Source organism: Zosterops lateralis, assembly GCF_965231275.1.
Source record: "Zosterops lateralis genome assembly, chromosome: 2".
Taxonomy (NCBI): Eukaryota; Metazoa; Chordata; class Aves; order Passeriformes; family Zosteropidae; genus Zosterops; species Zosterops lateralis.
In genome coordinates, this window is record NC_139763.1 from 87,334,727 (window position 1) to 87,348,420 (window position 13,694).

Sequence of the window (13,694 nt, forward strand, 5' to 3'; positions counted from 1 at the left end):
TGACATCATTTCAATTAATGCAAGCTTCCTTCACAGTGTGACTGCTCTCGTGGCACACACACATGTGCACTCAGCATTGTCACTGTAAGGCCACATCATTCTGGGAAGTCTTGTGTCATATTTCTCACTAATAACATAGTGGGAATAGTAGCTCCCATAGCTCCAGCAGCATCTGGGGTAGTTTGTGTCCAAACTTGGTCATCAGAAAGGTTTTAGGAAAGATGAGTGGGTAACCTGGTTAGGCATAGGTGGTTTTAAATGCCAGCTATGCTGATGGAAAGAATAATTTATTTTATTATTTAGTAATAAATAAGTGTGGCTGAGTCACTAGCTAGAAGGTTGAGAGAACATATTTTACTATTAAAGCTGAAATTGGCAGAATCTGGTTTTTAACAGGGACACATCAATTTCTACACCGCATCACTGTAGTAGTCTTCATTTCCTCCTCATAATCTTTACTACTTCATGAAATAACTTCATGCCCTCTCTGCATTGCTCACACCTTTTTCCTTGCCCCCAGCTCTTTTTCATGTTCCTAATTACTCCTGGAATATACTCAGCTTCCTCTTCCTATTCATCATCTATTTGGTTGAGAAGACAAAGTAGAAAGGAAATTGCCTGTTACTTCCCTGGGGTTACAATTACAGACTGTTGTTGTTTATTTTTCTTCAGGCTGACTCTTTTTTCCATTTCCTATGTAAGGGTGTGAATCCATTCCCCAATTACTATGGATTATTTTGTTTCCTTGGTAGTATTATCAAGACTTTAGCCAACACGTCAAGAGAACTGGTTCTTCCCCTCTGTTCAGTGGTTGGGCGACCACAATGAAGTTCTGCATCCAGTACAAGAGGCATTGACAGGCTGAAGAGAGTCCAGTGGAAGGTCACTGGGATGATCAGGAATTGGGACAAACCTACAGAAGGAAACAGTCTAATTTAATTCTGCCTGGAGAAACAGAGGCTACACAGCGACGTAATTTCAGTCTTCCACAGTGTAAAGCAGGATTATAGAGAAGAAAGAGGCAGATTCTTCCTGAAGGTGCACAGTGAAAGGGCAAGAAAAAATGGAATACATGCTATAATTTGGGAAATTCTTTTAAGGAAAAGAAGTGTTCAGAGCATGGATGGTTAAGCATGGGAGCAGATGTCCAGAGATGATGTGGACTCTCCATTCCTCCAGATACTCAAAACATGACTTCTTTTAAGCTAGCCCTGCTTAAAATGAGATATTTGACACATGATGTCAGGAAGTTCCTTTCTATCTATATTATTGTTTGATTCTATATATTAATTATTCTGAAACTTCTTCTCAGATTTACTAAAATTTGCCAACAGATTTGCAAGTTGTTTAATGGAGGGGGCAGGGATCGGGGGAAAATGGAGACTGACAGACAGATGAGTGAACAAATGAAGTAATGCTATCAGATTGCTTTCCCTAGAAATATACATGTCCTGACCACTGGCAAAAATGGTAGACCACTTGCCAACACCATTCCTTGCCAAATGTTAGTGTCTGCAGTAAGAAATCCAGATTACCATTAGGAGTTTCCTTTAGTGCCACTCTGAATGCCGCTGTAGCTGTATTGGTGTATTTTTACCCATCCTGGCTTCCATGCAGACATGAAAAAGCAGTGTGTTATGATTATTTCTGTTGTGTGACATGTCTGCAGGACACCTTTTGCAGAATAAGGAAATACTTAAGCAGCAGCAAATACTAACAAGTTGAAACATTTAGGAAACTTTACCCAATGACACAGTAATCAAGGAGGTAAGCTTCAATGAAACAATCATATAGGCAGGAACCGGTTTGGCTTGCAATACATTACAGAGCTATGTGAAATATGAGAGCTTTCCAAAGCTGTTGCTTGGGAGCTCAAGAAGTGTGAGAACACAGTATTGAGGAAATGGAATGTATGCAAATTTTATGTAAATAACTTTTGTTAGATTGTGATTGACGCCATGGAGGAGGAGCACCTTTCCAGGCCAATTTAAAAACCAGGGACAGGCTGTCAGCTTGAGATCAGCCTCTCTAGTTCTACACGCACAGACATGTGGTCAAGGATTCTTCTCAGTATTCTGACCTTGAACTGGTTTCCCATAGTGTCTTCTGAAACGTAAGTGGTCACACCTTCTATGTCTTTATGATAACATATTTTATTGTATTTCCCACCAGCTTATTTCTTCTGGGACACTGCTATATTATCAACAGGATATTTGAGACATAGATCCTTAAATGTGTTGGCTTGGAAGTAGATGACATTGAAGGATGGTTTGGAATGGTGTTCTCTATCATCAAACTGCTATGAAATCTAGTGTGGATGACAGAAACCTGGAACTTGAGTAGCTGAAGTGTGATGTGCGTGGGTAAAGTGGCAGGAGACTCAGGACTAGACTAACAAGTAATACCAATAATTAGGATTGATATGCATCAGCAGCACAGAGAGAGCACCATGTATGGGGAGGTGCTAGAGGTCAGACAGTGGCTGGGACTAAGACCATGCTGAATGGCAAACCCAGTACAATTAGTATTCCTATTAGCACTGTCAGTGTCCATGGCTTTATACAGATGATTTCAGCCATAGTATTCAAAAATACACCAACATTAGAACTTAAACCCTCTTCTCAAAAATTTTGGAGGAAAATACTATGAAAGACAACTTAGCTTCCTCCAATACACTGTTAATTTTAATACTTTTAATTTTGGTCTTTGAATTTCATGCAGCCTGAACTGGGCAAGTGAAAATAAAAATAAAGGCAATATGAGCTGGCAAAGAAATGGGAGAAAAAAAAGGGGAAAGATCAGATTAGAAAAAAAAAAGATTGTGTGGTTCATGTTGCGCTACAAAACCAACTCATGAATCCTGTCATACATTATTTGGAAAGAGTAGTTTGGGTAGCAAACTGGTGGACAGCAACAGAATTTTAGACACACATAGCAAATATGAAGGAATGTTTTTCAGAGGAGTACTACAGGGAAGGAAGACTACCCTAATTATAAAGAGAAAAAGTATAAATAAAAAACTTCAATGGAAGAAAGAAACAAAGAAAACAACACAGAGAGAGACACGGAAACAGAAGCATGGAAACAAAATTGAGCATGCAGATTAGATTGAGCATTGCCTGGAATTTTCTGGAAAATGGAAAAGCAAGATCACTTCTTGTGCATTAAGTGGATTGATTTATGTCAGTTCTTATCTAAGAGATATCCAGAGAATGAGAAATGTAAAGGTTGTTGCAATCCTTAATTAGTATTTTTGTCATTGATCCCAAGAAAACGCTAAATATCGCTCCTCCTTATGGGAGGCTGCAGAGGTTTAAGTACACACCTAGGTCATGGGAGGACAAATGCAACTGTGCTTTAGCCACTTCAGTAATCGGAGTTGTGTAAATACCTGGAATAGAGGTGCAATATCATGCCAGGTAAGACACTGCACAGAATCATGCCAATCCCTCAGCTCAGAAAGAATTGTGAGGGGTCGAGAAGTTGACATTTGTGCTTTCTTAGCATATTATTGAAAATCCTTTGAAAGAAATTGAAATCCTTCCATTGGTTTGAGTGAGCTTTGGATCGTGTCATCCTTCACACCTATGGCATTTCTGTGGTATTTTCCTCTCATTTGCTCTGACTTTCCTGCATGACTGAACTTTCTGGTTTGCTCTTACAGGCAGTATGTGCTGCTGGTCCCCTCGGTTGTGAGGAGCAATGCTCCACAGACGGCTTGTGTGCAGTTACACAACCTCAGCGAGCCTCTGTCCGTGAGTGCTGTCCTGGAGTATGGCAGTGTCCAAAAGACTCTCTTTGAGGAACCCATGACACAGAATGACTTCTTCAAGTGCAGCGAGTTCAAGGTATTTCCGCTTTTGAAACTCCTGAAGAGGGTGTAGTAACTGGAAATAATTCTGATTGCAACTCTCCTTGTCAGTGAGGAAAAGAAGGCAAACTGTTTAAAATAAGAGAAACTGTTGGAAAGGCTGACAAAATAGGAAAAAAACCTGTGGATTGTAGAAGGGAGCTAGAGAGAGACTTTCCATCTCCATCCACAGAGTTAATAGGAAAAAGCTTTAGATTTTCATCACAGTTGCATGCTCCTTATGGAACTAAGTATCAAGCAAGAGAACCCAGATGAGTCACAGTTATTCCCTTTCCCATGACTCTGCAAGATATGTACACACAAGAAAAAGAGGCTCAAGGTGAGGTCTTCCATAATGGAACAGGAGAAAACACTTCAGAATTAAAGATATATGGCTGTGGCAACCTGCATGTAAGCAGGGAAATGCATAGGACGGAGCACAGCTTCAAATTTTATTACCTGGTGACAGATTACGGGCCTTCTGCAGCAAAAATTCCCAGAAATTAACTCACTGACAAAGGTGGGGCTTTCATGACTTTCCATAAGTTATTTATGACTCAACTGACAGTATCCTACTCTAAAACCCTGGGCATCAGGAAACCTCAGCATGTCTCATTTACCACTTTTCTTCTGGGGTTTTGTTCCTCTCCAGGTTCCTCCTGCTGCTTCTGATCCCATGGCATTCATTTCCTTCTCAGCCAGAGGTGCCACAGTAGACTTAGCTGAGAGAAGATCAGTGGCAATTCAGAATGTGGATGGTGCTGTCTTCGTCCAGACGGACAAACCCCTCTACAAGCCAGGACAAAAAGGTGGATGAAGGGTTTGAGGCAGCTAGAGAAGTGAGAAACTGAGAGTAAGGGTGGGTCAAGGATGACAGAAACTTACTTATGTGGAATAAAAATCTCATCTGAGTTTTGGATCATCAAATTTAGTGAAAAATAGAACCAATTCACAACAGTGCAACACAATTGAAGAATTTACGTGCTTGTACTTAACTAATTGCATTTACAAAATCTCAGGTTCTGTCAGGTTTACTTGAGGACAGTCACATAAAAAGTATCCTTAAAAATACAGAAAATAATAGACTAGATTTGGAGTTAATAAAGTTAATATTAAAATGAAGCAAGCACCTCATTTCCCGTCAACAGCTCTTTCTCCTTAACTGTTGATCTATTTCAAAGTGCTGATTCCATCACAACATTTAAATGACAGTACTAGCTGTGGTGGAGTTAGCTATCTCTTTAGCATAATTATACTTCAATGCTGCACAGAGTCTACATTTAAAATAAAGACAAATCCTTCCTTCTCTATGATTTTTACATTGAACTGGTTTGTATAAACAGGTCTTTTTAGGAAATGCTCCAAAGAATTAAGTTTTCAAGAAGGATTGAAGGCAGTAAATTGCATTTGCTATAGAGGTTGCTTTAGTCCAAGTGGGTAATAATTTAAGATATTTCAGCCAACATTTATTTTGCTTTTCTTTTTTTCACTGGCTAAGATAATCCTTTTATGTTCTCTGGGCATTCTTCAGTTTTCCAAAGAAGCCTGAGCAAAGCTGTGTATTGAAAATGATTTATCACTGCTAATAAAATAAATAATAGAGGCATCTGCATGTGACACTTTGAGATTTGACACTTGGTGCCAGGCTGATGTTTGAATGAGACAGTCCTGGAGGTTTCTTCCAACCTTGATGATTCTGTAATCCTTTTTTATCCTGTGTCTTTTTCAGTGATGTTTCGTGTCGTCACTTTGGATAGCCAGTTCAGACCTGTTCAGGAGACGGTGAGTGATGGTCAAAACTTTTCAAGTACCCTCTTGATGTACCTCTTCACTGAGACTCTCTCACTTAGATATTGAATAAGAAGGGCCAGGAATAGGCTTCCTGATATTTTTTATATTTTGTATTTTGTATATTTGCTGTAACTCCTTACCTTCACACTCCATCAATTCCCTGCCCTTGTAGAGGGCAAGGCTCTGAAAACACTTGTGGAAATCTCCCGCAGTGCACAGATTTTGTAGTCCCAGATATGTAAAAAAAGACTGGATATTTTTGCAGAAAAGATAAATTCACAAAAAGGTTATCCTCTTAAAATTATCTCTTTAATTACAGACATGTGTTGCAAATTGTTTCCTTGACCAGTCTTCTCTATCCAGAAAAAGCTGTTCACAGCTTTCCTTATGTTCTAGTGTTTATCAGCCTCCACTGTTAGATTACTGTTTTGATTTTTTTTCTCTCTCTCCCTTTCTTTCCTCCTCCAGTATCCCAGAATCATCATTGAGGTAAGAGATACAACATGAAATTAAACCACAGGTTCCTTTGGAAAGACTATGCTTCATCATTCCCCATAGAGTCAACAGCTGAGGGAGACTCACCCAGAGCACACCATTTAAAGCCAATGGATTTGAGATTGAACAATGGCAGTATTCTCTGTCAAACACCAGAGGAGAAGAAATCAGCAGAACTGGAGCTGTTAGTCAGAGATGGCGTGGGGTTGCTGCCCTGCCTTTCCCTGGAGCTCAAACAGGAATGTTCTGTCCAGGCTTACCTTGGGAGGACTACAGCAAATAACTGGTGAAAGAGCCTCATTCTCACACATAGGCATAAGAATAGTGACTTTCTGAAATGCCGCATTCTCATGGGCATGGGCCAACAATGGATCACCTTCTACCACATGTCCAAGCACTTTTTGAGAGAGGCCAGCATAACATTCCTGCTTTACAAAGGCAGTTGAGTCAGGAAGATTTATGCTGAGTGTCATAAATAGGCAGCCTGTGTCCTGGACACAACCTATCAACCTATATCCCAATCAGGAACTGTTTCTGAATGATCTGAGGCCATCTGTCAGTGTAGCTAATTCCCAGTTAAACATAAACCTAGGTTTGTTAAATCCACAGGCAGAGATGATAAGTAAGCACATGTCATCAGCCCCAAAGTGCTCTTAGCCAGTGACCAATATGTCAGAAAAGAGGCCTTGAAGGAAGGCAAGGAATGGTGATAAAGGTTTTGCTACTTTCTTCCAGGATCCAGAGCAAAATAAGATCTTCCAGTGGCTGGAGGTGACATCAAAGCGTGGAATTGTCCAGCTCTCCTTTCCACTAATCCCAGAGCCTATTCTGGGCTCCTACCAAATTACTGTGGAGACGAAGTCAGGTGAAAAAGAGTACCACTTCTTCAGAGTGGAGGAGTATGGTAAGCAAAGGCTCATAAACTACCCTGTGCTAGCAGTGAGGCTCTGCCTTAGTCAGATAAAAGCTACTAGTGCAGAGTTTAAGTCCTTTGCATTCTCTGCATCATACCTGGAAAAGAAAGACATGGAGAGAGCTGGGTGGACTGGTGCATGAGAAACAGGCCTTTCCCAGCTATGTTGTCATTATTGCTAGTGATCTGGGATAAAAGATAAGCTGAAGAGAGCAATCTATTTGATTTTATTATTTCACTTAATCTGTTGCTTTTCTCCTTCACTGCAACTGGATTGCATAATAATTTTTGTTCTTCAGGGCTTAACCAGTTTGACACATTGGCATTACTCATTTTTCTTTAAGAAAAGAGATTAAAGTGATTTATCATGGGGTTTGCTGTGACTGTTATAGTTATTAGTATGATTATTATTTAATTTTAAAGAAGTTACTCATCTTACCACTGAAGGTTATTTTTTCTATTGTAATATACTACAGCCAGTTCCTAATTAGGTTTTTCTTCAATCCATTTCCTCTCCCTTGTTGGTGAAAATATCTTTGCCAACTGTTTTTTTACTGTTTTACACACACACAAACACCTGTGTATGTCATGCAATTGCTGATCAGTCATATTCATATTACATTCTCAGTGCTACCAAAATTTGAAGTGACAACCACTGGGCCAAAGTCGATTTCTTTCTTTGATGAAGAAGTCAGGGTGAACGTTTGTGCTTTGTAAGTATCAGAGCTGAAGACAACACAATTGTGCACAACAAAGGTTTTAGGCATTGGATGGTGTGCTGTGCTGGGAAGCAGAGATCCTGCTCGTGGTTCAGAAAGTGACTTAGAGCAATTCCTTTAGCTATGACTTTCATGATATAAAAGAGGATAACTCTTCTCCTGCTACATAGCAGAATTAAAACCAGGGGAGTTTGTGTGTGTCCAAACCAAGTACTTCCTATTAAACTGTTGTGTTTTATTATTACAGAAAATGAGAGTCTAGAATTAAAATTGCTGCAATATACCCCAAGTGCAGAGTGCCAAGAGCTAAAAGGGTCTTTCTGCAATATGTTCTGCCTTGTGTAAGGTACTAATGAGAAAAAGCTGCAGGGAATGATATCCTGAGTCCAGCACCACTTTCCAGCTTCAGACCTTAAAGAATGACTGCACCAAAGCAATGGTGAAGCAGCGGTTTTCCAACAAAACGGCAGAAAGGGACTAAAAATAGTAGAAGGGAATTCTACTAGGGCTGGCTGCTTCCCAGCTGCTCTCCTGTCTGTGCTCTGGGTACTGTGGAGTGATGTAGAGTCTGCCTTGCTCTGTAACTTTTGCAGGTCTCATGTTAAATCCACATGGTTAAATTCTCATGTTTCTTCCTCTCCTAGGTACACTTATGGCCAGCCAGTGCAAGGGAATGCCCAAATTAATGTGTGTCAGCAGAGATTTTATAGTCCACTGTGTAAACAAAACTGGAAAAAAACCTGTGAAGGTGTCACTGGACTGGTATGATACATAACAAGTTCTTTCTTCCCTGTCAGCTTTACTACCCAACATGTAGCACAGTATTCAGTGGCCTCATTAATTTACAAGGGAACACCAGAGAGACAATCTCAGTGGTGTGGTTTTTCTCACTATCTCACAGACAATGTGAAAGACCTCACTGAAAGACTGTTTTTTCCCTCAGAAAGGATCAGTAGGAAGGAGGGAAGCTTATGAAACTGTAATTTTGTAATCATTTCTGAAACACTGGGGCTGTGTTCTTACCAAATCTCATCAGCAGATGTCCGCTGAAAGTCTTTGAGGACACCTAATATTTAATGAATTATTAATTTGTCCACTAGCTCAGACTCCAGGTGCTGTGGTCACAGAGCACAAGCATCATGCACGATGGGTTTAAGAAGGAGCATGAGCATAGAGAAGACTAGTGAGGATAAGGAGAGAAGTTTCCAGGTGCTAGAGCAAATGATATTGAAACAGTCATCTGGGATGGGAGTTGGGGAACAAGAAATGTAAGGTAGGCAGGGAGCTCTTCAGAGACTCACTAATACATAATGAGGAGCAATTTTGCAAACCTTGAGAAAAATGAGTTTTCCCCTTTGTGCTACTATTTCAGCTGGGAAAGGATGGCTGCCTCAACACTGTCATTTCCATCAAAAAATTCCAGCTTTACCGCAGCTACGCCATGATGTATGCCAGCCTCAAAGTAGAAAGCATCGTCACCGAAAATGGGACAGGTAACACCAAGTGGATGTTGGGAGTAACTGATTAATGCAGATCCAGCTAATTCATGGGTCTTCCTGAGAGGAATCCCCTGGATCATCGTGTGGCAAACAGGCAGCAATTATGTTTTCCTTGGTGCAGCTCTCTCTCCAGAGCATCACCACTCCATACAGCTTTTCAAAAGGAACAGCTTTCTGCCTGTGTTTGATTTCTGTTTCCTCTCCTTTGTACTGGGTGTGTCTCACAGGTATCCAGATGAAGGGCTATGACTATGTTTCAGTGAACCGAGAAAATGACCGAGTGAGGTTCCAGAATATGGATTCTTATTACAAGAGGGGAATTCCTTATCATGGTGAGGTAGGTGCATGAGAGGATACATTTAGACCCAAACTCCCTGAGGTCCAGCATGATGATCTCCATGTTGCCCCATTTATGGCTGTCACCTGAACATGCTGTCTGCTTCCCATGATAATGCTGCATAACAGTGACTGCATAGTTCTCTTGATACTCCTAGAGGAAAAAAGAAAATTGTGTCACACCTGGCTTGTCAGGGTCTCTTTTCTGCTATAGTCAGAGGATTCCTAAAAGTGAATAAATGGAAGGTCATATGAGTGGGGAAGAGGAGTGTTCAAGAAAATTCTTCAGGAACGGTTATGCGTAAACTAAAGGTAGAATTCACCCTGTGTTGCATCACACAATCCCAGAGATGTTTACTTTATAGCACTGTAGATGTTGGAGCACACTCCTACTTATTAGCAATATACACATGCAGGATAAACCAGGCACAAAAAGGATAATGACCTGTACAACATCATCCTGACAGTCAATGGAGACAGCGGGTGTGCACAGATGTGTAGGAGTTGAAAGGTGCTGCTGAGCTTTACAGATTGCCTGTGGCCATGAAGTCATCTGGTTGTTTTGGGTGTGTTAATCAATGTTCTTTAATAAATATTTCTCCTCCCTTTGTGACACATAGTTTATTCTATACTGATGGGAATTTCCCATTGATGGGAATTTTCCTATCATAGAACTCCCACTCCCTCAAAATACTGAGGAGCATTTGCCTCTTCAGTACATTTCACCCTTGATTTCTACTCCCTGCAACAGTCCTTAGTGTTTAAGTGAGCATCCTCTAGTAAACAGAGGGTTTTTTTGTTGTTGTTCTTTGCTTTTTTCTGAATCCCTTGGGTATTCACTGTGTTCAGGTCACTGTGACAGGTTGGGATGGTGAGCCTGTTTCCAACAGCACTGTCCTGCTGGAGCTCAATGGCGATTATCTGGCCAACTATACCACCGACAAAAATGGCACTGCTGCTTTTTCCATTGACACGTCCAACTTCTTTGATCCCAGTTTTACGTTGACAGTAAGTAAACACAGGCTACGGTCTAATTCATGAATAAATACTTCATGGGAGAGAGGGTTTAGAAGGAATACCTGCAAACTCTGTGAAACTCATATGGGCAAGTACCAATGCCTGAGAAGAGGTACACTGCACCGCAGCTGTGGTTTTGGGTTGTAGTGATCTTCAGTTCCTCCCTGCTTTTCCCTCCCCTTTAGAAGCTCTTTTTACATTCATCTTCCTTCTCTTTATTCTGTGTATTAGAGGACCTTCCTCAGAGACTGCACTGCCTTCCCTATCTAGCCTTGGTGCATGCCAGCATCTTTCACTGCCTACTACTATTGCAGGCATCTTTCACTGCCTGCATTTCTGCTGGCACAAACTTGTTACCCCTGCCCTTAGAGGGGCAACACGTTGCGACGTGGGTGCGGACTCTCACAGAGGACAGCAGGCAGCAGCAGGGTCAAATATGGAAGACTCTTTATTATCTGACTCCAATTCTACTTATATACATTTTGTACAGTGGGCCAAGATTGGCCCAAGGAGGTTACAACCTCCTGACTCCATTGGTCACTATGACCATCAGTCAAGTTCTCTCTCAGAGAACAAGAATGCAAAACATACACATAATTTCTAAGAATACAATATTGTTTACATGAAGCAGCATGAGAAAGCTGCTGCAAAGACTCAAACACTTGAAAGCAAGAAAGTCAGGGGTGACACAAACTCATGCCTGTTATCATCACATGGTCTTCTTGTAATGTCATGCCTTTGTTTTGGTGTGATGGAAGGAGCTGAGAAAAAGTGTGTCATTTAGAACAATGACATTCTAATTCAGTGTAAGTCCCAGCAGTTTATGCAATTGGTCCCAAGCCTGAAAAGAAGTTGAAATAACCCCTTTACTGCAATGTGCCAAAGGCATTTGAATGCCTAAAGCTGTTCAGAAGGCTGCTCACTCTGCATTGGTGAAACACAAATTTTTCACACCAGTTCTTGCTTGTGGCTTTAACAACCTCACAAAATCAGTTTCCCAACTGAATATTTTACAGAAAAGATGCCTTTGCCTCTGACCTGGCTTGCATCTTCTTTTTTTCTACATTATTGATTCCACATGTATGGTTTTGTATGTTGTAGGTCAAACAGGCACCACATGAATGTGAAGACTTTATCTGGGGGATTGATAATGAGCCCAAAGCTTCATTCCTCATCCGGCGTTTCTACTCACGGACCAACAGCTTTCTGAAAATTGAGCCAGTGACAGAGGAGCTCAGCTGTGGCCAGCAGAGAATCATCAATGTTCACTATGTCCTGAACAGAGACGGCTACGGCAATGCCACACACACAAACTTCTACTACGTAGTAAGTCCTGATGTTAGTCCTAAAACACCTTTTTTCACCTTCTCTCAAGCACTCCATAAGGCAGAAATCTCATGATCAGACCATGGTTATGGATCATGGCTCAACCTGATGGCCTTCAAGGCTTCTCAGAACAATACTCAAAATTAATGATTTCATGGTGGAAGGGAGAAGGTGCTTTTGATCCCCTTTCATGAGATTTTTCTGTGCCCAGGTGATGATGCAAGGAAAAATTACTCTCAGTGGCAAGAAGCGAGTCAGCATTTCTGGTGGTAAGTTCCAGACCATATTACTACTTGTACTTCAGAGCATAGTAAGTTTTGCAAGTGATGAAAGCAAAGAACTGTGACTAAATTAGGTACTAGTTCCTAAATCCCATGACCCGTTACTGCTCATAGAATAATTTTCTTTTGCTGCAGCATCTAGACAAACCCCCATAACATAATCAATTTTATCTTGTTAATAGAAAGACATTTTGTTGTGATCAAACATGTCGAATGCAACCTTCATCTGTTTTATTGTTTTATTATATTATTTTATAATGCCAAGGAGTATTTATGGTCTCACAGTTATTGTGTGACATCCTAGTCTTCACCAACTAGGATAATAAAACATTTTAAAGTTTGGAATAATAGGTGTCCCATTTGAAAGGGATATTTAGCAGTCAACTCTTGAAATTCATTGCCCTTTCAGAAGTCTCCAAATACCCACAAATGACAGTGATCCTGACCTTCAATTGGTCATTGTTAAAATAACTTTTCTGACAGAACCTGGTCTATTTGCACACTTCAGGAGGTGGCTTAAGTAAGCTTCTCTCCATATACAGAACTTGTTTCATATTTACCATCTTTGGTCTTAAGCTTAACTCCCTGTCCATGCACTTGTAGTTTTCATCCATGTAGACAAGAATTTCATATTTCTTTGTGTTAAGAGAACTCTCCTGTAACTCAGGATATTGCTCTATAGCCTCTGGTGTAGGAGGTTCTAGTTTTGAGACCCAAAGGCAATATTATGCACTTCTCATAGCAATTGTGTAAAGATTTCCATGTTTAACTTCTTCCCAGCATAGACCTCTCTCTGCAAAGCACCCTGGTCTCAGCATCCTCCAGTTTGTGTCTGATGGGAGCTGTCCCTCAGCCTCTGAGAGATGAATCTTCCAATATCCAATTCCCTGGGTTTTAAAGGTGCTTGTAGGTTATGAATTAATACGTGGTCCTTCCTCCAAAGCTGAGGCTTGTCTAAGCTCTTTTGCTGGCTTGTCCTCCCCTGATCCGTGTTCCTTCCACAGCTTCCAGAGGTACATTCTCCATCACACTGACTGTCACTGAGAAGCTTGCCCCCAGTGCCAGATTGCTGCTCTACACGGTGCATCCTCATGGAGAGATAGTGGCTGACAGCTCCAGGATACACAGTGATATATGCTTCAAAAACAAGGTGGAAACCTTTGCTTTCTTATTAAGGGATATATCAGGGTTTGCTGAAAAATGGTCAGGAAATTCTCATATCAAGAGCCTTGCCCTGAGGATGGCATTTAGGAATAGAAATGGTGCAGGTGTGTCTGGGATCATGAGAAGCTGTCTCTGGAACTGGCACATATGGTCAGGCTCAGACAAAACTCTGCACAGTGGAGATAGAAGAGTGGCTGCGGAGGCATTATGTGAGTTTGTACAAAGGTTTCCAGAAGGGACATCTAGCGGTAGGAGCTTTGTCCTACAGAGAACAGCGAGTGCAGATGAAAGGTGAGATTTAGA

At 41.0% G+C, this 13,694-nt stretch overlaps 1 protein-coding gene across 1 annotated transcript in view; it reads left to right on the top strand.

The window, feature by feature from the left end:
* Nucleotides 1–2,030: 2,030 nt before the first annotated feature.
* LOC310905723 (ovostatin-like) overlaps nt 2,031–13,694 on the top strand; it is a 29,124-nt gene continuing 17,460 nt past the window's right edge. Inside the window, exons 1-14 of the mRNA XM_083854375.1 lie at nt 2,031–2,113; nt 3,665–3,848; nt 4,503–4,659; nt 5,580–5,632; nt 6,110–6,130; nt 6,872–7,040; nt 7,678–7,762; nt 8,413–8,530; nt 9,141–9,261; nt 9,495–9,604; nt 10,453–10,611; nt 11,722–11,946; nt 12,158–12,215; nt 13,232–13,377. Coding sequence (XP_083710501.1) covers nt 2,049–2,113; nt 3,665–3,848; nt 4,503–4,659; nt 5,580–5,632; nt 6,110–6,130; nt 6,872–7,040; nt 7,678–7,762; nt 8,413–8,530; nt 9,141–9,261; nt 9,495–9,604; nt 10,453–10,611; nt 11,722–11,946; nt 12,158–12,215; nt 13,232–13,377 — 1,671 coding nt within the window. The 5' untranslated portion in view covers nt 2,031–2,048. The remainder of the gene's footprint in view (nt 2,114–3,664; nt 3,849–4,502; nt 4,660–5,579; nt 5,633–6,109; nt 6,131–6,871; nt 7,041–7,677; nt 7,763–8,412; nt 8,531–9,140; nt 9,262–9,494; nt 9,605–10,452; nt 10,612–11,721; nt 11,947–12,157; nt 12,216–13,231; nt 13,378–13,694) is intronic.